Below are 26,606 nucleotides of genomic sequence, written 5' to 3'. Positions count from 1 at the left end.
TTTTTCCTGTAACTGTTTTCAGTTAGAAGACAGACTGTGCTCTTTTTGAGTCATTATGTTACTTTTATCATTAACTATTTAAAAACACTTTATATACAAAGTTACTATATGTTTATTATAACAAATTCAGACAAAACAAATGTATACACTAGAAAATGAAGGTTTCACTCTTCCCCTGCCACATTCCTTGGAGGTTAATATGTATCCTCTTTGTTTTCTATGCTTATACAATATATATATAATTACATAGTGTATATGTAATTATATATATATTTAAGAGCTGCAAGTTATAACTTTCATAAATTTCAAGCTGAATTCAAAATCAAAAAATTAGATGCTATTATAATTAAACTCATTTTAATTACTAATTTTATTTTTTTTTTATTTTTATTTTTTGCGGTACGTGGGCTTCTCACTGTGTGGCCTCTCCCGTTGTGGAGCACAGGCTCCGGACGCGCAGGCCCAGCGGCCATGGCTCACGGGCCCAGCCGCTCCGTGGCATGGGGGATCTTCCCGGACCGGGGCACGAACCCGTGTCCTCTGCTTTGGCAGGCGGACTCTCAACCACTGCGCCACCAGGGAAGCCCTTATATATATTTTTGAATGTTTTGTGATTTAAAAAAATTTTACTATATATTTTTAAAAATTCTGCCATCTTATTTTTTACAAAACAGTATATCATTGGACAGCTGTCCAAGTTAAAAAAATACATACATGTGTATATGTGTGCACACATATATACACACACACACAAATTCTTTTCAAAGTGTATATTATGTTCCACTATACGGATTTTCCATGATTTATTTAACCTTTGATTGATGAATATTTAAGTTGCTTCCACTTTTTTGTTATTAGAAACAATACTATAGAGAAAATATATATATATACCTTATGCATTCATACTGGTACCTCCTTAGCATAATCACTATAAGTTTTAAATTTAAAAATTTTTTTTTTTTTTTTTTTTTTCCAGTAGGTCTCTGTCTTTATTCCTGTTTTACCCCTAGGTTCTTCATAACATTTTTTTTCCTTAAATTCCATATATATGTGTTAGCATACGGTATTTGTCCTTCTCTTTCTGACTTACTTCACTCTGTATGACAGACTCTAGATCTATCCACCTCATTACAAATAGCTCAATTTCGTTTCTTTTTATGGCTGAGTAATATTCCATTGTATATATGTGCCACATCTTCTTTATCCATTCATCCAACGGCGGGCACTTAGGTTGTTTCCATCTCCGGGCTATTGTAAATAGAGCTGCAATGAACATTTTGGTACATGACTCTTTCACTATAAGTTTTAAATTTTAAAATTTTGATAGCTATTAATGTTACCCCTCAGAAAGCTTATAACTGCTTCACACTTCTATAGCAGTGGGTGAAAGAGCCCACCCCCACTTGATAGTATTATTTTGAACTTGTAAATAGGATAGAAAAAAATGGAATCTCATTGCTTTAATTTCGCATTTCTTTAGGTATTGGAGAGCTGAGTACTGCATATGTATTTCTTAGCTATTTTGTATTTCTTCTTCAAATTCATATTGTTTTGCCAGTTCTTTTATTATTCCAAAGGACTATTCTATGTTAAAAAAAAAATTCTGTGTCTTATTCTAAGAGCCTACATTTGAAAAACATTTTCCATTATCTTATGCAGAATATCTGGTGATAATATCACCTATAGTTGTATAATGTTTTCTAGTTTTATATAATAATTCCTCATATAGTAAGTCAATTAACTTATAAATGAAGCATAGTAACATTGAAGGAAAACTTCTGGTGGCCATTTAACCTGTAGTAGTCCCCCTCTCCTGCCACCAACAAATGTTAACTTTAATATTAATGTTACTCATTGTCTTTTTGCAAGTTATTTAAACTCCTGTATTGTTTCCTCATTTTTAAAATGAGGATGATTTACCTGTCCTGCCAGCCCCACAGAGTTGTGAGGACTAAGTGAAGTTATGAATGTGAAAATGATTTGAAATGAATCAAGCTAAGTAATGGAAGGTGGTAAATATGAAACTTCATTAGAATGATGATAAAATGTGTCCATGTAAGAATAATGCAGGTATTAATAACCATATCTTCCTAAGGTAAGTTGTCAGTAAAGAGCAGCTTATGTTGTTATAGCCTCACTCTCTAGAATTCTCCAGGTGATGGTATCTGTTTGCTTCTTTCTCCTTTTAGCCCTTGTTTTGGTTTCTTGCAGACCCTTTTCTGCTGATTCTTTATTCTTCCTTAAAGGTAGTTTGTTCAGGACTGAATTGTATACTATGTTTTTCATGGTTTGCATGAAAACTTGTATTAATATCCTTATGTGCATTTTAAGTTTTGAAACTGGCTTGCCTGTTGAGAAATGTGCTTGTGTGTATGTATAATTTTTTTAATGATTGTTTACATAGGAGAGTGAATTTGAATGTGGGGGAAAGAATTTGTATCATTTTTCCTATTGGTAAATATGTTAACTGCAGTCAGCTCTTGATTATCCACAGCTAATACTTTCCCGAGCTTTGACTCCCAATTTGCTCCCATTTATGCATTTCTTCAAAGGACGTTTATTGAATGCTTACTATATGCTAAGCCTACTGCTGTAAAAGACACAAAAGTACTTTAAGATGCACAGAGTATTCATTATTAAAGTTGAGCCTTGAACAACACAGGGGTTAGTCCACGTATAACTTATAGTTGGTCCTCAATATCCTTAGTTCCTCGGCATCCACAGATTCAAACAACTACCAAATGTCTAGTACTATAGTATTTACTATTGAAAGGTATGTGTAAGTGAACCTGCTCAGTTCGAACCGACATTGTTCAAGGGTCAACTGTATTTGCCTGTGGAGACCAGTCCCTGTAGCCTCCACGGTTCAGTCACATTTGCCTTTGTTTGTCCCCACTGCCACTGATCTTTAGGGAGAGAAGCGCAAGATTAGTTGACATTGTTGGTTGTGAGTTTGCCTTCTAGGGACTCAGGGACTTGTGAGCATTCAGTGAAAGCATCAATGTGGGTCATGTGCTTGACACCCTGCAAGCAGGATATCGAAGGCAGTGTAGTATAATAGAGTGTCGGATTTGAAATCGGGAAACTTGGAATTGAACTCTGCCTCTTCCACTACCAGCTGTGCAACTGAACAAGTTATTTAATCTCTCTGTACAGCTTTTATCATCTCATAGGGTAGTTGTGAAGATTCAGTGAGATAGCATATGTCAAATGCTTAGCATGGTGTCTGGCATACAGTGAGTACTCAGTCAGAATTACCTGTTATCCAGGTTAGCCTTACTTCCACTCAGATGGATAATCAGGAGGTGACTGAAAGCTAAATCATGCACGACTTTGATTTCACGGGCCTTGTAAAATGTTCATGTTCGTTTATGTTTTATTTTCTTCAGCTTGCATTTTTATATTAAAGAAGTGTTTCTGCATGCCTTTTTTTGTCTGGTATCTACTGTCAGATGCTGGGGGGCAATGAAAAAGCAGAAATCACTTAGTGGACCTTTGAAATGAACTCAAGGATTGCTTTAGTAGAAAGGGGACTGGTACTGGTAGTTAATAAAATATTAACTTCTGCCACTAATCTAATTATGTAACTTTTGACAAGTCAGTTCACCAATCTGGGACTCAGTTTCTTTATTTATAAATTCAGAGGGTTAGATTAGATGATTTTTCTTCTACCTCCTAAAATTTCTAAGAATAGCTGAAAAGTTGTAATTACAGTAGGATTACTTTATTAAAAATTTAATATCCTATATTTGGATCTGATTGAGCTTATTCACATCCCTTATCCTCCATTACAAAGAATAATGTTCTGAACACTTAAAACTGAGATGCCATTAGCCAAAATACTACAGCAACATCAGTACAACAATTAAAAGCAATCTCCTATTTTCATCCTTCTCACTCCTTCTAATTTCTTCGTAATAAATGTCAAATATCATTTCTATCCATGATTTGAAACTATCATGAGTCAGTTAAATAAATTAGTACCAGTTATTGGGAAATCAGGAAGCAGGTACTTAGTAGACTAGTTACTTAAAAATAATTGATACAGAGTTATTTTCATGTTTGGATAAAGCAAATATAAATGATTTTTAAAACTTTTATTCATTGTATCCTGAAATAACATATAAACTTCAAAGGTCTTTTATGTGATCTCTTATGAAATGATAATTTTGTATTTCATTCTTTGTAATACTTTAGAATTAAGATAAAATGCTCTTAATGTTATTCTATTTGCTGTGGGATTTTTAAAAATCTAATTATCAGTTATAATTAGAGCTTGCCACACCACTGTACCTTTATACTAACTTACTGAATCTATGTGTTGTTTCATATCAAATTGGGCCAATAGCTAAGACAGAAGACCATGGAACTAACTCGAGCATGTCAGAAACAGTATGAACTGGAACAGGAATTGGCTTTTTATAAAATTGATGCTAAATTTGAGCCACTGAATTATTATCCATCAGAGGTGAGTTATTTTGATTTCGTAGTAATCCACAGTTAAAGCTAGCATAGAATGGGGCAGGGGAGGGCAGGGTGGTGGAGATGTTTAAATGATTTTATCAATAACCACTCCATGTTTTTCTTAAGATATCAGCAGAGTATTTTGGTTGAATCTGTGAATTATTTGGCTCAGTGAGGTAGAGCAGTGTCCAAAAGAGGTTAAAAGCCCCAAGAGGATATTTGCCCACATCCGTATTCGTAACCATAAGCAGCCCTTCTAATCCTGTTACCTCACTCAAGAGTGTGGTTGATCAGCTTCCTTAAATCCAAACCTCCAGGAAAAGTGCACTGCCTGCTTCAGTGACCATGGAATAGACATCTCCCTACATTGTTTTTTCAATAATCAGTGGGTTCACTATTAGTCAAACATTATTTGTACAAATACCATAAATGCCACTGCAACAGGGAACTGTTTAACTTCCAAGCTCCAGTCAGTATCATATAAAATAATATATGATAATAAAATGTCATATCAAATATGATTTAGTAAAAATTTAGTATTTAGTAAATACTAAATTTTTATGAAAAATTATTTTAGTAAAAATTCAACATTTAAAATTTATTAGACTGATATTTTACTTATATATCAGCCAAGAAACCAAAATAAAGCATGTAGATTTCTGATCTGAGAGATACAGCAGTGCTAAAAACAACAACAACAAAAAACACATAACTATAGGCAGTTTCTTAGTCAGTCCAGCTCACTGTTTGGGGATAGGAGGAGTAATCCTTTTGAGACCATTTTTTGTTCTAGTTCCTTTTTAGTATATTCAGAATAAGATAAAAGAATTATATGTATTTTTTAACTTCTATATGTGTAGGATTACTATTTAGGCAATTCTGTGATATATTCTTCATTAATAAAATGAATAATGTCACTCAACTGCATAGCAGTTACTTATTAAGTCATAAGATTTATTTATTTTGTTTTTAGTATGTTGACATTGATAAAGCCCCAGATGAAAGCCCTTACATTGGCAAATCCAGATACAAGAGAAATATGTTTGCCACAGAGAGTTATATTACCGATAATGCCCAGCTAGTAGAGATCAAGAGGATGGATCCAGATGAAGGGGAACAACTTAGAAATGAACATGTGAACTTGAGAGCCCATACGCCACTGGACACACGACTGGAAGACAAAGAAAACAAAATAAGTGCAGGTTAAAAAAAGTTACTTTAAATTCTTTAAAAATACAAAAGAATTGAATATATAAGCAAATTTTGTTTTTTAATTCTTCTAGTTAAACATGCTGAAGTTATTATATTGTTGTTTACATGAGACGTCTAAAACAAAAGCAGTGATTCATTGAGCAGATTATTTTTTAATGATTCCTGTTATGAAGAATGGGGTTTTTGACCGTTATTTGATAGCAGCATGTCCAGGGGCTCCAAGAATGCTTAAATTTCATCCTGCCAACAGGTGCTTCTCACCATTGGACTTACACATTCAAAGGCATAATTAGTAATAATTGAAGCAAGTAAAGTTATTGATTCCTATACATGTCGCCAAAACCTAAAGTAGTGCTTTGGATAAACTGGATCAGTGCACTCTCCTTAGGCTTAGGCCTGAGGCTGGCCTCTGACTCTTCTTGACCTGCCCCACACTCCACCTCGTCAACCGCACCCCGCCCCCAGTCATCTAATTCAAGGAATCTTATCACTTCCTGGCAAGTCACAAAGAGGAAGAAATCAATCCAAGGGGACACTTAGAGACCTTCCAAATGGCAAACTTTGGACCCACTTCCTCACTTAGCTGTGTGCATATGGTGGAAGGAGAAAGCAGACCTGAGTTCATTCATCTCACTAGTAATCATGGCCCATTGTGGGGATCTCAAGCAATGAGATTAGTAGCCCATCTTCCCTTGGTTGGCAGCTAAATGGAATACATGGAAGGCCAATAGCGGTTGACTTGGAGAGGGGGGAAAAGAGGCCGAGTTGTCCGTGCCTGCGTATACTATAATAGCAAGGTTCTGGAAGGGGAAAGCGAAACTAAATCACACCAGCCTCAAGGGGCTCATAGTTTTATAGGAGGCAGGGAGGGAGAGAGAAATCAGGAATTTGAGGTGGAAAGTCACTGATTTGGGATTACCAAATCAGTAGTGAATTTATTGATATTGAATCCCATCATAAAGCATTTGTCTCTAACACAGGTTTTTGTTTAATACTCTAAACCTAATTATAACTTAGTGACATGTAAGCACATATTTACAAATAAAATCCTTATTCTTTCAAAAGAGTTCTTTAATGTTGGGAGTATCAAGTAGAGTCCCTTTTATGCTAGGATTTTACAAATAAATGGATCAATTATAGCTCTATGGCATATCATGAAACTATTCTAGAGATTAACTAATAGAGAGGAAAACAATCATAAGAAATTACTTTTTTTATTCCTGTGTTGTATAATTGCAGAATTTAATTGGAGGAAGTTATTGCTAAGAAAAAGGTAGAAGTTTGAGAATTCAAGATTTTTCTTGTGTGTCTGTGTGCATGGTTTTTAAATTTGCAGCACAAGCTCGACTATCAGAACTGCATGATGAAATAGAAAAGGCAGAACAACAAATTTTAAGAGCTACTGAAGAATTTAAACAACTGGAAGAAGCTATACAACTTAAAAAAGTAAGTAAAAGTAAAGCTGCATTGCTAAGAGAAAATGCCAAAAATGAAATGTGTTTCCCTCTTCATAACCGTGTAAAACAATCTTTATATCAGTGCTGCCTAATTAATTACGGAATAACAAATTTCAGAGTCAGATATGGTTCTAGCGTTTTCCAATTTCATTTCCTTCCATTCAGGATGACATCCTATTAGCATTTAATAGAGTGTATAGATACACGTTACTTAACCATTTATGTAAAAAGATATATTCAGTCTACTGTATTACGAAAGTGTCCAATTTACCCAGGGAAGCTGCTTCCTAATATATCTCTCCTAATTTAATTAAGCACTCACCACCTTTAATATCCTGGAACCTAGATTAAGAGCCAGAAAACACCTCTACAATGAACATTATTAAACATGAGTAGCAAAAATATAAATGATATAAAATATGGTATACATAAAGATGATGTCATGAAGAAACAAGCAGCTCAAGCCCATGATGTAGTTGCATAGGGAGAAAGTTCAAAAAAGGAAGTATTTTGACATTTTAGTTTTTAAGTAAGTAAAAGGTTTTAGTTATTTGCAACTTTTAAAAATCAGTATTTCAAAATTGTGATGGTAATGTATTCATACCATAGTAGGAAGAAAAGAAGGTGAAGTCCAAATTATATATTCTTTTAAAAAGATAACCCTGTGTCGTTAGTTTCAAATTATTTAGTAACTAGAAATTGATTCAAGTTTATGTGGCAGTTGCTGACTGAGCTGGGCCCTGAGTAATGAAAAAAAAAGGATGTGTTCCTCTCTCATGGGCAGGAAGTAGGCAAAAAATAAGTAAAAATAAGTTTAAAAGAAATGTATAGTTAAACAACATAAGTTCTAGGGGGGAAAGAAAAAGAAAATTAGGAGAGACAGTAAAGAGGATGTAGATTGCTGCAACCCACAAAGGCCTCACTGAGGAAGTGACATTTAGGCTGAGACCCAAAGGATGAAAAAGAGCCAGTGAGGCAGAATTAAGGGCAAGCATATTCCAGGCAGAGGTGACAGTGTGTGCAAAAGACTTCAGACTAAAGATTCCTCTGCAGGGTGATGGAGAGTATAGTGGAAGATGAGGTTAAAGCTCATGCCAGGCATCATAGGCCATTTTAAGGGGTTTGAATTTTATTCTGAATGTAATGGGAAACCTTTGAAGGACTTTAGGTGGTAGCATGGCTGATCCTATTTGTATTTTTATAAGGTCACTCTGGCTACTTGATGAGAGTGAAATGGGTTGAGAGAGATGGAAAAAATGGTGATGTGTACATCGGTTAGGAGGCTGTTGTTTAGTACAGGCAAGACATGATAATGGCTTGGACTACAAAGGTGATGGTGGACATGGAGAGAAAGAAGACTAGGTAAAATCTGGCAGTAGAATTGACAGGACTTAAAGATGGATTGAAAATGGGAGATGAGGTGGATGGAGCTATTAAGAATGATTTTAATAATTAAATAAGAATGTTTTATAACAGTACTGGCGAAAGCTTTATATAGATAAGTTGGTAGAAGTAAATAATATACATAATTTTTAAGTAAATGGATGCTTACAAAATGTGCTTGGAAAAAAATAGTTATTTTAAATGAGTAAGTATAATATAGCCTAAATTTTTCATTACACTGTCAGTTGGCTTGATATTCTAATACAAGGGTAAGTGCTATATAAAGTCAGCTACCATTAATATTATGGTTATTATTAATAATTTATAAATTATTTATACTAATATGACAACTTCATTTCTACCTATTGTTTTCATAAGCTTTTATAAAATAAAATTTTCTACATATAATAAGGATAAAAGTATAAGATATGAATGGAGTGCCTAGGTATCTCCTGCATTTTACTTTTATTATTAAAAAAAAACTGATAGAGCATGGAATACCTTTTTAAATTGTACTAGTTGTTTTCTGTAAATTTGTAAATCAGTGTTGCTGTCCTCTGTTAATTGTATGTTGGGGTATGGGGGGAATTAGATTTCAGAAGCGGAGAAAGACTTTCTTTTCAAGCAGTTGAGTGGTAGGATACAACTTCTAAATAAATTACGCCAAGAAGCTCTGGATCTAGAAATGCAGATGGAAAAGCAAAGAGGAGAAATTGCTGAAAAGCAGAAGGAGATCAAGGACTTGCAAATAGGTACTGATAGTCTGGATTCCAAAGACCCAAAACATGTAAGTAAATGAAGAGATCTTTGGCTTGTTCTATGGGGATAAGCATATCGTTCTTTCTAGGTATTATGTCTCATCGTTTTTAGCCTCAGAGCCCTTTCTGAAAATCTCTTTTAGTTTGATGCACAAATCTGAGCAATACATATGTTTATATGTGTGTGTATATATATAATATGAGTGTATGTATGTGTATTATATATATACATATGTGTGTATATACATACACACACACATAAATATAAAGTGTGTGTGTGTGTTTAAAACAAAACAACATAGGGCTTGATGGAGGTAGCTTTGAGTAGAACAATTGATGAATGATATGCTTTTTTTAAGTAATTGAATTTCATTATATTTCAAATCAAGAGTAACCTGCCCTAAGGTGCTCTCCAAACCTCTTACTCTTTCTCTCTCCTTGTTTTATTTTCTTCTTTCTTAACAGCAAGGTGGCAAGATGGGAGAGCTGAGGGGGTTCAGAGTCCTTTTTCTACCTCTTCTTTAATCCTTTATGCAAGTATTCCACTAAAGCTATTTGTTGTTTCATATTGTTTTGTTTTGTCTTTAAAAAGAAAACATTTCTCTAGAGTATGTCTTCCTAAAATGTGGCCAGGTGGCTGGATGATGGAGTTAGGTTCTTGTCTCTTTCTGTCTCTACTCTGAAAAGTCTTACTAATGGTTTATATTTTAGCCAATATTTGTAAAATAGAAGTAAGAATATTTCCTGCATATTTTACTGGTATACTTTGAATAATAAGGTTATTTAAAAAAAAAACTTTAAAATCTCTGGATTATGAGAAACCATAGAATTTAACATGGTAAAGACAATGCACTATAACTGCTTTAGTTATTTAGTTATCCCTTTAAACATTTTAGTAAAATATCATAGATATTTTTTGGAGGCCAGCTAATTTTGACAAAGGGTGACCATATCATCACAGACATAACGTCTTTTCTAACAAAAGTCTAAGACTTAGTATTAAAATTGAAACCAGGGCTTCTCTGGTGGCACAGTGGTTAAGAGTCCACCTGCCGATGCAGGGGACACGGGTTCGTGCCCTGGTCCGGGAAGATCCCACATGCCGTGGAGCGGCTGGGCCTGTGAGCCATGGCCGCTGGGCCTGCACATCCGGAGCCTGTGCTCTGCAACGGGAGAGGCCACAACAGTGAGAGGCCCACGTACCGCAAAAAAAAAAAAAAAAAAAAAAAAAAAAAAAAAATTGAAACCAAAAGTAGTCTTGATTATCTTGAAGAATTTTCATTATATGAAAAATTAGAGATTTTAAATAATTTATAATATGGTCTGTGATATCTTCCTGTTATCATATTTATTTGTTCAGAAGTCTACCCCCCATGTAAGGCCCCTGAGGACAGGAACTGAATCCCCAGGGGCCAGTGCTATGTTTATGAATGCTTGCATTAAGGAAAGTAGGGAAGAACTGGCCTATAGACACTACCCAAAGCTCCTTTCCCTCTTGTAGTTCTGTGATCTATGAGTGTAATCAGAACCTAGATTGTCTGTTTGCTTTCAATTTAGGACTGTGATAGTCTTGGCATACAGAGAGTCTAATACACACTGGATTTCTGTAAAGAATTACATATAGAAAGGAGTTAAATGAGAAGTAGGAAAGGCATCCAAGTTTTGAAGGTAGTCAAAATCAATCTGTAATAGTGGAGATGAAACATACAAGCCAGATTTTGAAGTTCCTTTTTGGTATTGTTAAAACTCGTGAAGGTTACTTCTTAGGGTTACAGTCTTAGTCTGAGCACCAGAGGATGTCTCTTTTTAATTTGTTCACCTGGAAGGAGCATCTTTTTCTAATTTGCACAAAGTCACCTTAATGCCTAGTGTTAGGCACCCCATTTTAGGCTGCAAAATGTGAACATTTTAGCGAGAGGGAAAGAATCAAGAATGGTATTCTGCATATTTTTCTGCAGATACAGGCTTTTATTTAACTTTTATTATCTAATCAGATGAAGTATCTTTCTGAATAGCAAATAGAATTTAAAGTAAAAGCTTGAGAGATTAGGAAACAGTAAATGACTGAGATATGATGGAAAACAAGTATGTTAAGTGCCAGTGACGTGTGTTGCATTGCACTTGGTTTTAGGCACATATGGTGTGGAACTTTATTTTATTACAGCATCCAAATGAGATTGGTGACTTTTAAAATTTGCATAAAATGAAAATATGATTTAGAAAGATTAAATGATTTCCCAAAGTACCCCCTTTTAGGAAGAGGCAGAGCCTCACAAAGGAGTTACAGGTCTAAAGAGATTAATTATTTTTAAAATTAGCTCAGAGCCAAGCCTAGTCAAGTTTTCAACAGACATAAGCATTTAACTAGTTTTCAAAAGGAAAAGGTACTATATAAAAATCAAATCCCATTTTAGTTCTAGAAAACATTCGCAGAAGCAGAAATACCACAGGAGCAAACATAATAAAGGAAGATTTGTATCCCTGTTCCCTATCTAGCAATGCTCTATGGGAGCAAACTGTATGCTAAAGGCAATTAATCTGTAGTAATCTGTTGCAAAGATTGTGCGTGATTGGCCTGTGGGAGCTTCCTGTGTTGTGATTTAAAGCGCTGAGGGTGTGACCTGCCTTCAGAGGCTGCTTGTGATTGGACGGGCTGGGCTGCCGCTCAATCTCTGCCAGGAATGTGGTTTGAAGCGCTGGGAGGTTAGAGGCTCAGAGGCGTTTACAAAATTGTGGCTGTCAGAGAGGGAAGTGCACATGAATTTCAAGACAGTATTAGAAAGCGTTCCGCCCACAGTTCCTCTGTTCTCAACGGCTCAGTTTTAACAGGACAAATTCTAAATTAAGGTATGATCATTTTCTCTCTCTGTGTACAAAGGATTTAAAAAGGAGGAGGAATGAGAGATGTAAGTTCTTGTTTTTACAGTACCTCTATTGTGAGCTCCATGGTAGTGAAAATCGCTGAATCTACTTTTGCTCCCATGTGTTTAATGCAGATCATTGGTGTATTGAACTAATTTTTTGTCCTGCATGTAGAGATTTCAGTGAAAGTTTTAATGGTGAATTTTTAAGATTTATTGATACAGATATGAGTGTAGATCTTTTTGAAAATTCTTTCTTGAGCCATAAAAATCCTAAATTTACTTAGAATTTAAGGTTTTATCTGCAGTTAGCTTTTCAGAAAGACTTCAGATGGGCATTTTGGGAGAGTAGGAGAAGAGTTTTGAACATCCATCACGTTTTACCAGTAGTAAAATAAAAACCTTCCAATCAAGCTGCCTCTCATTTATTCTTCAGAAATGAAGAGACTTTCTTTCTTGTCTTTGGAGGCAGCAGACTTGTAAAATTGAGAAATGTTCTTTTATGATCAAATTATAGTCTTAGACTTGAGACACGTGGAGTTCGTTGTTCAGACTAATATAGTTCTTTCTCCTGGTAACTTTCTCTTGATTTATTATTGTTCTGTTCCTCTGATCCTGTGGGGGCAAACTAGAGCTTCGAGGGTGTGATGTGAGTGGGAGGGCACAGGTTCTCTGGGGAATTATTTTGTCTCCATATGAACAGTTGCTTAAGGAGACCTGGGCAAGTCATTTGATGGATCCTAGATTCAGTTTTCTCACATGTAAAAGGAAGAGTTAGACTAGGTCATCAGTTTTCAGTTTTTTCCCCCAGCACACCTGAGAAATACCATCCAATCCTTTCAGTTAACAGTAGCTCCCTAAAGCGATGACTGTCAGAGTGTGTGTGGGTGTGTGAAAGCTCTTTTCCACCAGGGGCATATGTAGTGATTGCAGGTGTATGTAGTGGTTGCAGGGGTGTGCCTCCATAGGGCCCTCCATCTTGAGAATCACTGGGCTAAATGGTCTTCGAGGTCCCTCTCAACTCCCAGTTTATGGAACTTAAAAGCAAAATGTTTCTTTGTATAAGGAATTGAAAATAAACTCGTTGAGGACACGGGGAGGGGGAAGGGTAAGCTGGGACAAAGTGAGAGAGTGGCATGGACACATATACACTACCAAATGTAAAATAGCTAGTGGGAAGCAGCCGCATAGCGCATAGCACAGGGAGATCAGCTCGGTGCTTTGTGACCACCTAGAGGGGTGGGATAGGGAGGGTGGGAGGGAGATGCAAGAGGGAGGAGATATGGGGATATATGTATATGTATAGCTGATTCACTTTGTTATAAAGCAGAAACTAACACACCATTGTAAAGCAATTATACTCCAATAATAAAGAAGTTAAAAAAAAAAGAAAATAAACTTGAATTCTAAGGAAGTATTTATTTCATGTCTCTATTTCCCCAAAAAAAACTTTTTAAAAATTATACTTAATGTTTTTTAATAAAAAGTTATTACTTGTCTATTATAAATTTTTTAGCTAAAAGAACTTATTAAAAATCTCCTGTAATCTTTCCACCCAGATATAACCTTTGTTAACATTTTAGAATATAGCCTTTTCCTATGGATATATGTATATATAATCAATTAACTTTTTGGAAACCTTTTGGAAAGATACATTTTAGTGCAGTGCAAAGAACACTGAAATTGGCTACATTACCTACTAGCTGTTACCTGGGGAAAATCACTTAACCTTCCTGAGCCTCAGTTTGCTCATCTGTAGAATGGAGATGATTTCCACATCAAGTTATCATGAGGTTTAAATGAAAACTTCATGTGAAAACAACAGTGTCTGACACAAAACAGATGCAAATTGTTACATTTTCTTTTCCACTCTTCCCTAGAAATGTTATTAAGGATTATTATTTTTATAAGAGTTTAAAGAATTTGGGATTTCAATTTTTTTTTTCAATTCAGTGCCATATGAAGGCTCAGAAAAGGGGTAAAGAACAACAGCTTGACATTATGAACAAGCAGTACAAACAACTTGAAAGCCGTTTGGATGAGATACTTTCTAGAATTGCTAAAGAAACTGAAGAGATTAAGGACCTTGAACAACAGCTTACTGAAGGTGAGAATTTAAGTATGATTTAAGGTAAATCAGATTCAGTGTTAATAAAAGACAAATAACAGGCATTAATCCAGATATTAGCTGAATATGCTTCAGCTGTTAGTACTAGTATTTGATAGGGAAATATTTGCAGAGTACTCAAAAATGTTTAATAAAATTTAAAATTTTTATTTTAGTTTTCTTGGGTTGATGTCCTAGTGAGTCAGGTCACTATGGCAAGAAGTCCGTACATTATCATGATAAACTCTGGCATGTGATTGTCTTCTTCTAAGGCCTAAAATATTTTCAGGAGCGAAGAGTCCGTTGATATCAGGCATTCGGTGTCTGGTTATAAGGAGACTGCAGAAAGAATTTTAGGATCTATTTTTGCAGTGCAAATTTCAGTTGTGACATTGCTGGGAATTCCTGGGTGGTCCAGTGGTTAGGACTCTTTTGCTTTTACTGCCGTGGGCCCAGGTTCATCCCTAGTTGGGGAACTAAGATCCCACAAGCTGCACAGTGTGACCAAAAAAGAAAATTTTTTTAATAAATAATAAAAATAGATCTTCCACCCATTTAAAAAAATCATTTAAAAAAAATGTGACATTGCCATAATAGTGGAAGAGCAAGATAATAGACTGTAGTGATGAGAGCCTTGGCTTGTGGTAAAAAGACCCCAGTCCTTGTTTTGCCATCATCAGCTGTGTTACCTGGGACAAATTATTTCTGTCACCATCATTAGTTTGGGGGAAGATTAAATGAAATAGTGTTCATAAAGTGCCTGGACATAGTAAGTACCCAATATATGGTTTGTTTGTTTTTTTAAGTCTTCAGGTTACAGGTTAATGCTGCTAGTCTGGGATTTGACTTGGTTTTGTTTTGTGTGTCTAGCAGCAAGAACTGTTTTGTTGCACATTTTTCGTTATTTTATTTGGAAATCACTACTTTAAACTTTTTATAGCATGTATTAAGCATTTCATAAGCAATGCCAATGAATATACTATCTTTATTGTGTATCTGCTTAATACTCCTGTACCATGGATAATAGGGGGGAAAGCTATTACTATATCTTGAAAATGAAAACTAAGATAATAGGAAATAATTGGAAGCTTAGAATTTCATTCTTAGCTAGTAACAATAGCTAAGGAGACTAAATGCAGTAATTATGTATCTTGAAAGCATTTTCTTATATATATTATCGCCTTCCCTTTCTTCGTCTCACTTAGGCCAGATAGCAGCAAATGAAGCCCTGAAGAAGGACTTAGAAGGCGTCATCAGTGGGTTGCAAGAATACCTGGGGACTGTCAAAGGCCAGGCTACTCAGGCCCAGAATGAGTGCAGAAGGCTACAGGATGAGAAAGAGACATTGCTGCAGAGATTGACTGAGGTCAAGCAGGAAAGGGATCAACTGGAAATAGTTGCCTTAGATGCAGAAAATATGAGGAAGGTATGATTTGTTTCTTCTTGTCCATTTTCCTTACCTTCAGAAGTAGATGATGTCCAAGTTAAGTTAGTTAAGGAAGTTAGCAACAGTGCAATTATAAGTGGCAAAAGTGTTAGAGGCTATTTAGTGTTTTGGGTTTTTTTTTCCCTTTAGTTGTGATACATTTGGAAGCATTATTTTTCCCTTACTAAGAAAAGGAAGATTATTTTAGCTGAATTTCTATCCCTGAAAAGTATTGTGATTAAATAACTCTAAAGAATAAGAAATTATAGCTATTACAAATACTGTATTAGATGTTCATATTTTGTTATTTGTGTAGCAAAATTAAGCATAACATAATTTTTCTTATTCTTGTTGCTGTTACTTCATAATTGTAGTATTATTTTACAGATAACAAAACAGACACAGCATTGTAAATTATACCCTTCCATGCTTGATTTGTTGACATTCATTTGGAGATTTCACTTGCTCTGTTTTAGTTGTTTGGTAAACTTTACATTGCAGGAGAACCCAGATTCCCAAACCTCATCCTCAGTAGGGCTGGCTTTGGAAATTTGAATTAATTTGTTTTAATGTTATGAAATTTATCAGACATATAAGAATATCAAAAATATTTAACACTGTGTACTCACAGCTTAAAAACTAAAACATACAGATATATTTGAAACCCTCTGTGTACCCCTCCCAGAGGTAGCAAAATCCTGAATATGGTTATTATTTCCCTCTATCTCTCTTCTTTTATTATATGTGTATCCATCTATAAACAATACGTATTATAGTTTTTCATAATTTTAGGATTTATATAAAAAGTACATAATGTATTCTTTGGCTACTTCCTTTCTTCCTTTATGTTTATGTTTTTGAGAATTATGCAAGTTGATACATGTAGCTCTATTTTTATTGATGTATATAGCATCCCATTGTATGTGCCTACCACAAATTTATTGCTTATTCATTCTCCTCTTGGGGGATATTGAGGTGGTTTCCATTCTTTTGCTATTACAATATTGAGAGTGACATTCTTACACACATCCTGAGCATGGGGACTGTGTTCACAGTGGAACTGTGAGTCAGAGTGTACGTGCCTTCTCAGCTTCACTAGATATTGTCAAATTACTGTCCATAGTGATTTTGTGAATTTCTGTTCCCCCCCAGCAGTGTGAAGGGCTACCATTACACCACATCCTTGACATCACCTTAATGTTATCTAACTTTTATTTTGTAAGCCTTAATTTTGAAATAATTTCAAGCTTACAGGAGAGTTGCAAGAATAGCTCACTATACCTTCCATTCAGTCACCAATTTATTTTGCCACATTTGCTTTCTCTCTCATATATAAGTTTACATGATTTTATATACATTGTTATATAAAATTTTTTCTTAATCGTTTTAGAATTAGCGGTAGACATCATGCTCTTTAGCTTCTAAATATTTCAGTATGTTTCCTAAGAACAAGGACATTTTCTAAGATAAACACAGAATAAATATCAAATTCAGGAAATTTAACATTTTGTCAGACTTAGTGTTTGCCAATGTGCTGAGTTTGAAATGATGTCTTTTTTTATGAAAATTTTTACATTTACAGGAAAGTTGAAAGAATAATTCATTGAGCATCTATGTGCTCTCTTAGATTCAACAAATATTTTTCTATATCTTTTTTTTGCTGGGTCATTTGAAAATTGCAGATGTTATGACATTATCCCTTCAGTACATATCTCTTAAAAATGAGGACATTTTCCTACAGCAGTGCAATACCATTATTATACCTAGGAAAATTAACAGCAATTCCCTAATATTATCTAATATCTGAGCCATATTCACATTTTCCCAATTGTGCCAAGAATGTCTTTCATGGTGCACGCACGCATGCACACGTGTGTGTGTGTGTGTGTGTGTGTGTGTGTGTGTAGAATCCAGCTGGTAGTTCTGTAGAGTGTCCCACGTTCTGGATTTATCTGATTGTTTCCTCATGGTTTGTTTAACTTGTTTCTCTATGCTCTGTGCAAAATTGTGTCTTGTTTTAACTGCATTTTCACTTGATTACTGGAGAGGTTAAGTACTTTTCATCTGTTTATTTGCCATTCAGTTTTTCTCTTCAGTGAAATCCCTATTCATATTCTTTGCCCATTTTTTCTATTGGATTGTCTGTCTTTTTCTTAATGATTTGTAGGAACTTTTTATATATTCTGGATATTAATCCTCTGTTGGTTATATGTAGCGTCTGCATTTTGGACAAGCAACCCATATGATTCAGATGCCAGGTGGTCTTTTGATCACTTACTGAGAAATTCTATAGAAGTTCTTATCACAGGATTCTCCTCTTTAATCAGAATAGTTTAATTCTTCAAGATTCCAAATAAACAGATGAAAGCTATAATGTTTAATCATAAAAAAAAATAAATAGGCTAAAATGAATCAGAACTGTGGTATGCTAATCAACAGGTACTTATCTTCTTGTTAACACTCGTTTAAGCTTCTCTCTCATCCTTCATATTAGAGAGTGCTAGTCCCGTTCTGTTCTTCTGATAAGTGAACATACTGTGGTTTAACAGGAAGAGTGTGGGCTTTGGAGTCAGAAATCTCAGTTCATATTCTGACTCTGTCCTTTTTTTAGCTGCACAGCTCTGTGCTGTTTACTTAGATCTTCATTCTCCATTTCCTCATATGTAAAACGGGGATAATACCTTGCCTTACACAGTTACTGTGAGGGTGTAATTAAATAATGAATGTGAAAACATTTATTCCAGTGTCTGAAGGAAAATAGGCCTTAAATTTTATCCTTCTCTCTTTTTTTCTTCTTATGAATACATAAGACTCGTTTAAAGTATCACACAACTGGTTACTTTGGAAAACATGTTGTAGCTTACTGATTTTTCTTATTACATTTAGTCAAGTGTTTTTGTTTTCCAGCCTGGATTCACACAGCCTGCAGCTTCATTGTATTGCCATTGAATACTCTGTGCTTGGCCAGCACTGGCTGGCCAGCATTTGCTTTAAGTGCTCAAGTTACTTATAATGACTTGCAGATGCTTAAGCAGCACACTGAGGGTTCTGTACTTAAAACACTGAATCCTTGCAGGAGCTTGCAGAGCTAGAAAGCGCCCTTCAGGAGCAGCATGAGGTGAATGCGTCCCTGCAGCAGACCCAAGGAGATCTCAGTGCCTACGAGGCTGAGCTAGAGGCTCAGTTAAAAATAAAGGATGCCGAAGCCAACCAGCTCAAAGAAGAGTTGGAAAAACTAACAAGGCTCAGCCAGGTAAGTAAGAGCACAAAGCCATCTAGAAACCAAGTAGGCTGGGCCTTAACATAACAGCTTTCCTTTAATTTAATCGAAGATTAAACACTTTTTAATATAATGTATGTGGAGTGATGGGAAGAGCACATTTTTGGAGTCAGACATTCTGAGCTTAAATATGACCCCTTTGTGAACATGGGCAAGTCACTTCATGGCTCTGAGCCTCTGACAAATGCCTCATCATCTGTAAAGCGGGTTATGGTGAGGGTAAGTGAGACAATGGGCCTGAAAGCACCTAGCAGTTGGTAATCAATAAATTCTGGTTGTTCTTTCTCAAAACAGCTTTAAGAGACCTCTTTTAAGTTGATATTAAATTTTACTTTGCTACTTCCTGTTCTGGTTGGATGAAATACCCACTAGTTTAATTATACTTGCAAATTAGTGAAATATTTATTCATCCAATAAATACTTATCGATTGGCCATTAAGGGCCAGGTGCCATGGATGCTGTAGGGAATAGCACAGACATGGTTATGTCCTTGTGAAGCTGACAGTCTGGTAGGTGAAACAGGTGTCGGACAAAGAAAATGATAGGGTTCTGTGCTAGGGGAGTGGTGGTCAGGGAAGACTGCCCTATGGAAATGGTGTTTCAGCCGAGACTTCCAAGGGGAACTAGGATTTGGCTGTGCAGAGGGAGCAGAGGTGAAAGGGCAGAGGTAAGGGATGTGTTCTAGGCAGAGAGGCAAGGAGAGAGAGCTTAATGCATTTGAAGTGCTAAAAGTATGCCTCCAATATGCCAGGAGTGAGAAGAGGAGTAGGGAATGAGAGTGAGAGATAAGGGCAGAGAGGAAGACAGAGGCCAGTTATAATATATTCTTGATCACATTAAAATACAGTTTTGTTTAGCTATTAGCCAAATGGCTTGCATTTTCCTCCAGGAAGCCCGCCTTCTGTTATGCCTGCTGAAAATCTGGATTCGGGACTCTACTTTGATTTTCCTTTAACCTGTGTTCAGTCAAAGCATTTTAGCTTGTGTATGAAATCATCTGTTTAGATTGTCTGTCTCTCCTGCTAGACTCAGAGCACAGTGAATGCCCAGATTGTAGATGCCTGTTTCAGTGCCTGGCACATGAGGAGGGTCAATAGGTTCTAACTGGATGGAAGTTAAATAAAATAAGATAGTTTGAAACAGGCACATGAAAAGACGCTCAACATCACTAATTATTAGAGAAATGCAAATCAAAACTACAATGAGGTACCACTTCACACTGGTCAGAATGGCCATCATCTACAAATAATAAATGCTGGAGAGGGTGTGGAGAAAAGGAAACCCTCCTACACTGTTGGGGGAATGTAAATTGGTACAGTCACTATGGAGAAGTGGAGGTTCCTTAAAAAACTAAAAATAGAGTTACCGTATCATCCAGCAGTCCCACTCCTGGGCATATATCTGGAAAAGATGAAAACTAATTTGAAAAGATACATGGACCCCAGTGTTCATAGCAGCGCTATTTACAATAGCCAAGACATGGGAGCAACCTAAATGTCCATCGACATATGTATGGATAAAGAAGATGTGGTATTTATACACAATGGAATATTACTCAGCTGTAAAAAAAAAAAAAAAAGAAATAATGCCATTTGCAGCAACATAGATGGGCCCAGAGATTATCATACTAAGTGAAGTAAATCAGACAGAGAAAGACGAATATCATATGATATCACTTATATGTGGAATCTAAAAAAATGATACAAATGAACTTATTTACAAAACAGAAATAGACTCACAGACATAGAAAACAAACTTATGGTTACCAAAGGGGAAAGGGGGGAGGAAGGATAAATTGGGAATTTGGGATTAACATGTACACACTACTGTATATAAAATAGGGAAACAACAAGGACCTACTATATAGCACAGGGAACTATATGCAATATCTTGTATTGATAATAACCTATAATGGAAAAGAATCTGAAAAAGAATAGATATATATTTGTATAACTGAATCACTTTGCTGTATACTGAAACATTGTAAATCAACTATAATTTAAAATTAATTAATTATTAAAAAATAAGATAGTTTGAATCCCAGGAATTCATGTAAAATGGCATTCATATGATTAGAAAAGCATATAAAATAGGCTTATTATAGTAATTATAATTACTTTATGTTCCTTTACTTATTAGATACCAAATGATATCAAATGACCATTTGCCAGTTGTCAGTGTTATATTTCTTAAGAGTACCAAGTTTTATAAAACTATAGTTGACCTGATCAGAGTGTGGAAAACAAGAGGTTGGGAAGGAAACAATTAAAATAACAGTAAATACATATTTTTAAATAATAGTAAATACAATTTCTGGATAGCATCTTCTTTGAAATAAATTTTCAAAAGTTTTTAAGCAAGCCCTTACTGGCTTAAAATCCATTGTCTTTTGTACTTCCATTGTCCTTTATTTTTTTTTCTTATAAGTCTTGACAAGAATATTACAGCAGCCTGGCCTTTTCACAAATTCATATGGTATTGAAAGGGACATTCCTTTCCTTGCATCAGGACTACCAGGATTGGTCTTCAAACCGCACATTGTGGAGCATAACAGATCTTCTCTCTCTGCTTTACAGATCTATGATTGGTACCCTTTAGTTATATGAAATCACTTGTGATGCTTGTTAAATGCAGATTCCTGGGACTTGCCCTAGAAATTCTGGCCCATCAAGTCTGAGAGGGAGTCCAGGCATCTGTATTTTTAACAGGTGCAGCAAGTGATTTTGATGCAGGTATTTGAGGACCACAGTGTGAGAAATATTGGTCTAAGGGAAAAGAGAGCAGTAACTGTTGAATCACTCACAGAGCTTTTAAAGGTCGGTATTTAGGCTCACTCCTGGAGATTCTGAATTGGTGTATCTGGGCTGAGCTGATTCTGATGCTTGCTCTTATGTATTAATAGTTTAAGGAGCATGTGAAAAACTTGTCTTGGGCTTTTAAACTTGGGGGTACAAATGTAAAACTGAGTTGTTATAAAACCAAAGCTCCCAAGGGATTGCATGTGTATGTAAATTTATTTATGCCTTATTAGATCATAAATTATTGCTATTTTACTTTTTTTGTATCATCGCTTCCTATGGCAATAGTTAGAACAATCAGCTGTTCAGACAGAACTTGAGAAAGAAAAGCAAGCCCTCAAGAATGCACTCGGAAAAGCCCAGCTCTCAGAAGAAAAGGAACAAGAAAATAGTGAGCTCCGCACCCAACTTAAACAGCTGCAGGTAGAGACTTATTGGCTCCCAATACATTCTTATATGGGACACCCAAAGATGTTGCCATCTTTATGTCAGTCACTTCACAACCTGCTCTTACATGTAGTAAAAGCTACTTGAGTTATTAGAAAAAAGGACTTCTGGATGGGATAGTACCATAGCCTCTGTTGCGATCATTTTAAGATTATTAATATGCATATCCTTTGTGTTGTTATTATGGTGCTAAGAGATAGGGGCAGTGTCAATAGTAAACAGAGAACACTAGGTAAACTCATGGAGGACAGCAGTACCTTGCATTTCCACTAGAAGCGGCTTTGTTATCAGACTGAGCTAAAATTATCAGATTGATGCATTCTTCTTCCACTGAAATATCTTTGTAGTTATCCAGGAATTTAACTAGAATGAGTTGCAGTAGAACTTCTTAATTGTAAAGTTTTCAGTCTCCTTCTCAGAAGGAATGTCATTAAAAATGCGGTCATTTTACATTTTTGAGAGTTTTCTTTGGCAGACTATTTTTATAGCTATTGTCACAATAATCTTCCCAACAAACTGCCCGAGAAGCAAGTGGACAGGATTTTCCAGGTAATTAAATGCTCTCAAAGAGGACACATGTCTGAACAAACAAGTACCTGGATCAACACGCAGGTTTCCAGATCTGTGAGGTCAGGGGTCACTTAGCTGACCGAGGTGGCAGCTGTTATACTTCACCAGAAATCAAGGGGCAGAGTTATTGTGGTTTGGGGGAAGGCTCCAAAAATTCATCTGGGGGATTTGTGACAAATAAGACTAAACTCACCCAAATTCTCTCTCTCTTCTTCCAGTGCCTTGAATATTTCTCAAAGTTTAAGAAAATCTAGTTACCTAGAATTTAATTTTTTCTGCTATCATTTCAGCTTCTGAAGTAAATATCATAAAAGATATACATGTTTTCCATTCTTGTATGTGTTGTGTGTATGTATTGGGTGTTCACTGGATTATTATTTTTTATTTTTACCTTGGAAATTTTCAAGTAATCACAAAATCGGATAGAAGATAGCCTTATGCCCTTTCGTTTACTCAACTTAAAGAATTGTCAACATTCTGCTGTTCTTATTTCAACTAATCCACATCTTTTTTTTTGCTGGAATATTTTAAAGAAAATGTCATACATCTTTATTTCAACCATAAATACTTCAGTACACATCTATTAAAGAACAGGACTTCAGGGGTCTCTCTCCAAGGTAGAAATTGAGGTCAGCTTTCCGGAATGCTGGTCCATGCTGTAAGACTCTCTTAGTTGGAACTAGGTCCTTTGGTTACTTGGCCTACTGACCTCCTGATGCGGAGTACAAGTTAAACTCACTCTACATTTATCTTTGTCAGAAATCATTTAGTTGCAGTGAACCAAAACCTGCTAAAACTAGCTCAAGGAAGGAGACAGGCAGCTTGCTGGTGACCAGAGCTGCTCTGTTAACCTTCCAGGGCCTGTGCGGCTCTCATTTCTCCTTCTCTGTCTCCCTGGGCATTGCATTTGGCCCAGCATCAACCCCAGCCCCAAGCTGACATAACTTTACAGGTCTAGCTCTCATACAGACTTGCTGGACTGGATCTTGGTTCATATTTTGGAGAGGGAGAGAACTTGTTTTCTGGCTAGTCAGTGGATTGGCTGTCCTTGGGTCAGGTCACCTGTGGCCAGGATTAGAATGTAGTGCAAATATGGGTGGACAGGCACGTTCATTGCAATGCTAATTTTCCAATTTAGTTAACAGTGTTAAAACAAAACAAAACAAAAAACCTAATGTTATACCAAGTTTGAAGAAAATCACTTAAGTAGAATATAGGTATTCAGGGGAATATAGTCAATAGTTTAGGACATAGAAGTATTTTTCTGTACGATTTAGGGAAATTTTAGCAGTTTCTTTTTACTTGAAAGAGGTACTGTTTGGATTTAATTCTGGGGTCGTTATGTTCATTAGTTTCTTAGTGAAAATATCCTAGCATATAACAAATACTCCCACAGAGAATTGTAAGCTATTAAAGAACTTCAGTATTAGATGTTCCATTTTTCAGTTGGTTGGCAGATAAAGCTGAGTATTATGGGAAGGTGTTTTTTGTTTTTGTTTTTTCTAAGTTTGAATTATGTATATTCTCAAGCATATTCAAAAATAGAATACTAAAATGAATCCTTATGTATATATCACTCATCTTCAACAGTTTCAACACATGGACTACCTTACTTCATCTATAACACATGGTCAGTCTTATTTCATCTATAATACCCTCCACACCTCACCCCTCACACTTGTTCACACACTGAATTATTTTGAAGTAAATCCAAAACATCTGATTTTATCTGTAAATACTGTACTATTGTATGCATCTCTAAAAAGTAAGGCTTTAAAAAAGAAGCATAGGGTAGTTCCCTGGTGGCCTAGTGGTTATTAGGATTCCGAGCTTTCACTGCTATGGCCCGGCTTCAATCTCTGGTCAGGGAACTGTGATCCTGCAAGCCACGCAGCATGGCCAGAAAAAAAAAAGAGGCATAAACATGGATACTATCATTACACCTTAAAATTACAATAACTCCCGGGCTTCCCTGGTGGCGCAGTGGTTGAGAGTCCGCCTGCCGATGCAGGGGACACAAGTTTGTGCCCCCGTCCGGGAAGATCTCACATGCCCGGGAAGATCTCACATGCCGCGGGCGGCTGGGCCCGTGAGCCATGGCCACTGAGCCTGCGCGTCCGGAGCCTGTGCTCCGCAATGGGAGAGGCCACAACAGTGAGAGGCCCGCGTACCACAAAAAAAAAAAAAAAAAAAAAAAAAATTACAATAACTCCCTAATATCGTCAAATACCTTAAGTATACAAAATGTTCAAATTATAAATTTTTTTAGAAGTGTTATGTTGGAATCAGAATCCAATTAAGGCGCACACATTGCATTTGGATGACTTGACTCTTGTCTCCTGTAATAGTTTTGCTCTTTTTTTTCTCTTTGTTACATACTAAAGAAAACCAGGTCTTTGTCCTGTAGAGTTTCCCATAGTCTAGATTTTGGTGGTTGCATCCCCATGGCATTGATTAACATGTTCTTATGTCACATATGGAGGCTTATTTAGATTCAAGTTATTTACTCTTTGGCAAGAAGACAGTCTTGGGTAGTGTTCATACGTAGTTGTTTTTTGCATCACATCAGGACACATTGTAATGCCTGTGCCTTTTGTGACTTCGGATTAATCGATAGATTCAGATATTGTCAGCCATAGTGCAAAGGGTTTTTAAAAAATTGGTAAAGGGAGTTGACTGGAACTGTTATATGGTAAATAACATGGGCTGTGTGTGTGTATTTGGGTGTATTTTTTATTTTGCTTTGGTAATTTTTACCCCTCTCCATTTTGCCCCCTCCACAGGATGACAATAACCTGTTAAAACAGCAACTTAAAGATTTCCAGAATCACCTTAACCATGTAGTTGACGGTTTGATTCGTCCAGAAGAAGTGGCAGCTCGTGTAGATGAGCTAAGGAGAAAACTGAAATCAGGAGCTGGGGAGATGAGGTAATGGAAAATCAAGACCTCCAGGTAGAGACTGGGCTGAGTTGTGAATATGGGGGTTCAATGATGAAATCACCTTTCCAACTACTGTTAATGGCTGAGTTCTTTTGTAAGGTTTCCCTTTTCCCTTACCGTATTACCATGATTGAGACACAGATTGCTTAATTCAAGTTGTCTGTCTCTGATTTTTTCGATCTTTTATACTTTTTGGTATTATTTAATTTAAAAAACACAAAGGTTTTACAAGTAACTCATTCTTGAAAGCTTACTGCAGATGATCAGGAAGTAGAGTCACATTATGCATTTTAAATAGAAAACAAATATCAAAAGAAAACAGGCTAATTTGAATATATGAAATGCACATTTATTCTTTGAACACACATTGTTAGCCTGACAGGAGCCTGTGCTTTCAGAGTGGCAACAGTCATTTAATAAAACAATGATTTGCACTCAGGAGGTGCACAGTAATTTGCTACGGATTGACACCAGTCCCATTCCTCACAACTCTTTTTACTTCTACACTAATGTTACCGGCATGTTTGCACCCAGCATCCAGCATCAAAAATAAAATGTCACACTTATACCATCTTTTTTTTCCCCCCTTACCAGAATCCATAGTCCTTCAGATGTCTTAGGGAAAAGTCTCGCTGATTTGCAGAAACAGTTCAGTGAAATCCTTACACGTTCCCAGTGGGAAAAAGAGGAAGCTCAAGTGAGAGAGAGAAAACTCCAAGAAGAAGTGGCTCTGCATCAGGAGAAGCTGGCCAGCGGACAAGAAGAGTTCAGGCAGGCCTGTGAGAGAGCCCTTGAAGCAAGAGTAAGAGAAGGGCAAGAGGCAGCTAGAGGGAAGTGTTCAGAAAACATGCATATTTTTCAGCAAATTACAGTGCTTCCTTTCTCATGTAAATACAGTGTAG

General features: G+C 36.1%; 1 protein-coding gene across 2 annotated transcripts in view; it reads left to right on the top strand.

The window, feature by feature from the left end:
- Window positions 1-26,606, top strand: part of CNTRL (centriolin) — a 78,473-nt gene that overhangs the window by 17,768 nt on the left and 34,099 nt on the right. For both annotated transcript variants that reach the window (XM_007451481.1, XM_007451482.1), the window contains exons 7-16: window positions 4,349-4,468; window positions 5,438-5,666; window positions 7,013-7,122; window positions 9,109-9,303; window positions 14,089-14,242; window positions 15,448-15,668; window positions 18,745-18,921; window positions 22,035-22,169; window positions 25,547-25,692; window positions 26,299-26,506. In XM_007451481.1, coding sequence (XP_007451543.1) covers window positions 4,349-4,468; window positions 5,438-5,666; window positions 7,013-7,122; window positions 9,109-9,303; window positions 14,089-14,242; window positions 15,448-15,668; window positions 18,745-18,921; window positions 22,035-22,169; window positions 25,547-25,692; window positions 26,299-26,506 — 1,695 coding nt within the window. The remainder of the gene's footprint in view (window positions 1-4,348; window positions 4,469-5,437; window positions 5,667-7,012; window positions 7,123-9,108; window positions 9,304-14,088; window positions 14,243-15,447; window positions 15,669-18,744; window positions 18,922-22,034; window positions 22,170-25,546; window positions 25,693-26,298; window positions 26,507-26,606) is intronic.

The sequence above is a fragment of the Lipotes vexillifer genome, unplaced genomic scaffold, assembly GCF_000442215.2.
Source record: "Lipotes vexillifer unplaced genomic scaffold, Lipotes_vexillifer_v1.1 scaffold588, whole genome shotgun sequence".
Classification (NCBI taxonomy): Eukaryota; Metazoa; Chordata; class Mammalia; order Artiodactyla; family Lipotidae; genus Lipotes; species Lipotes vexillifer.
The sequence above is the reverse complement of the archived record's forward strand: the minus strand, read 5'-3'. Positions and strand labels throughout refer to the sequence as shown.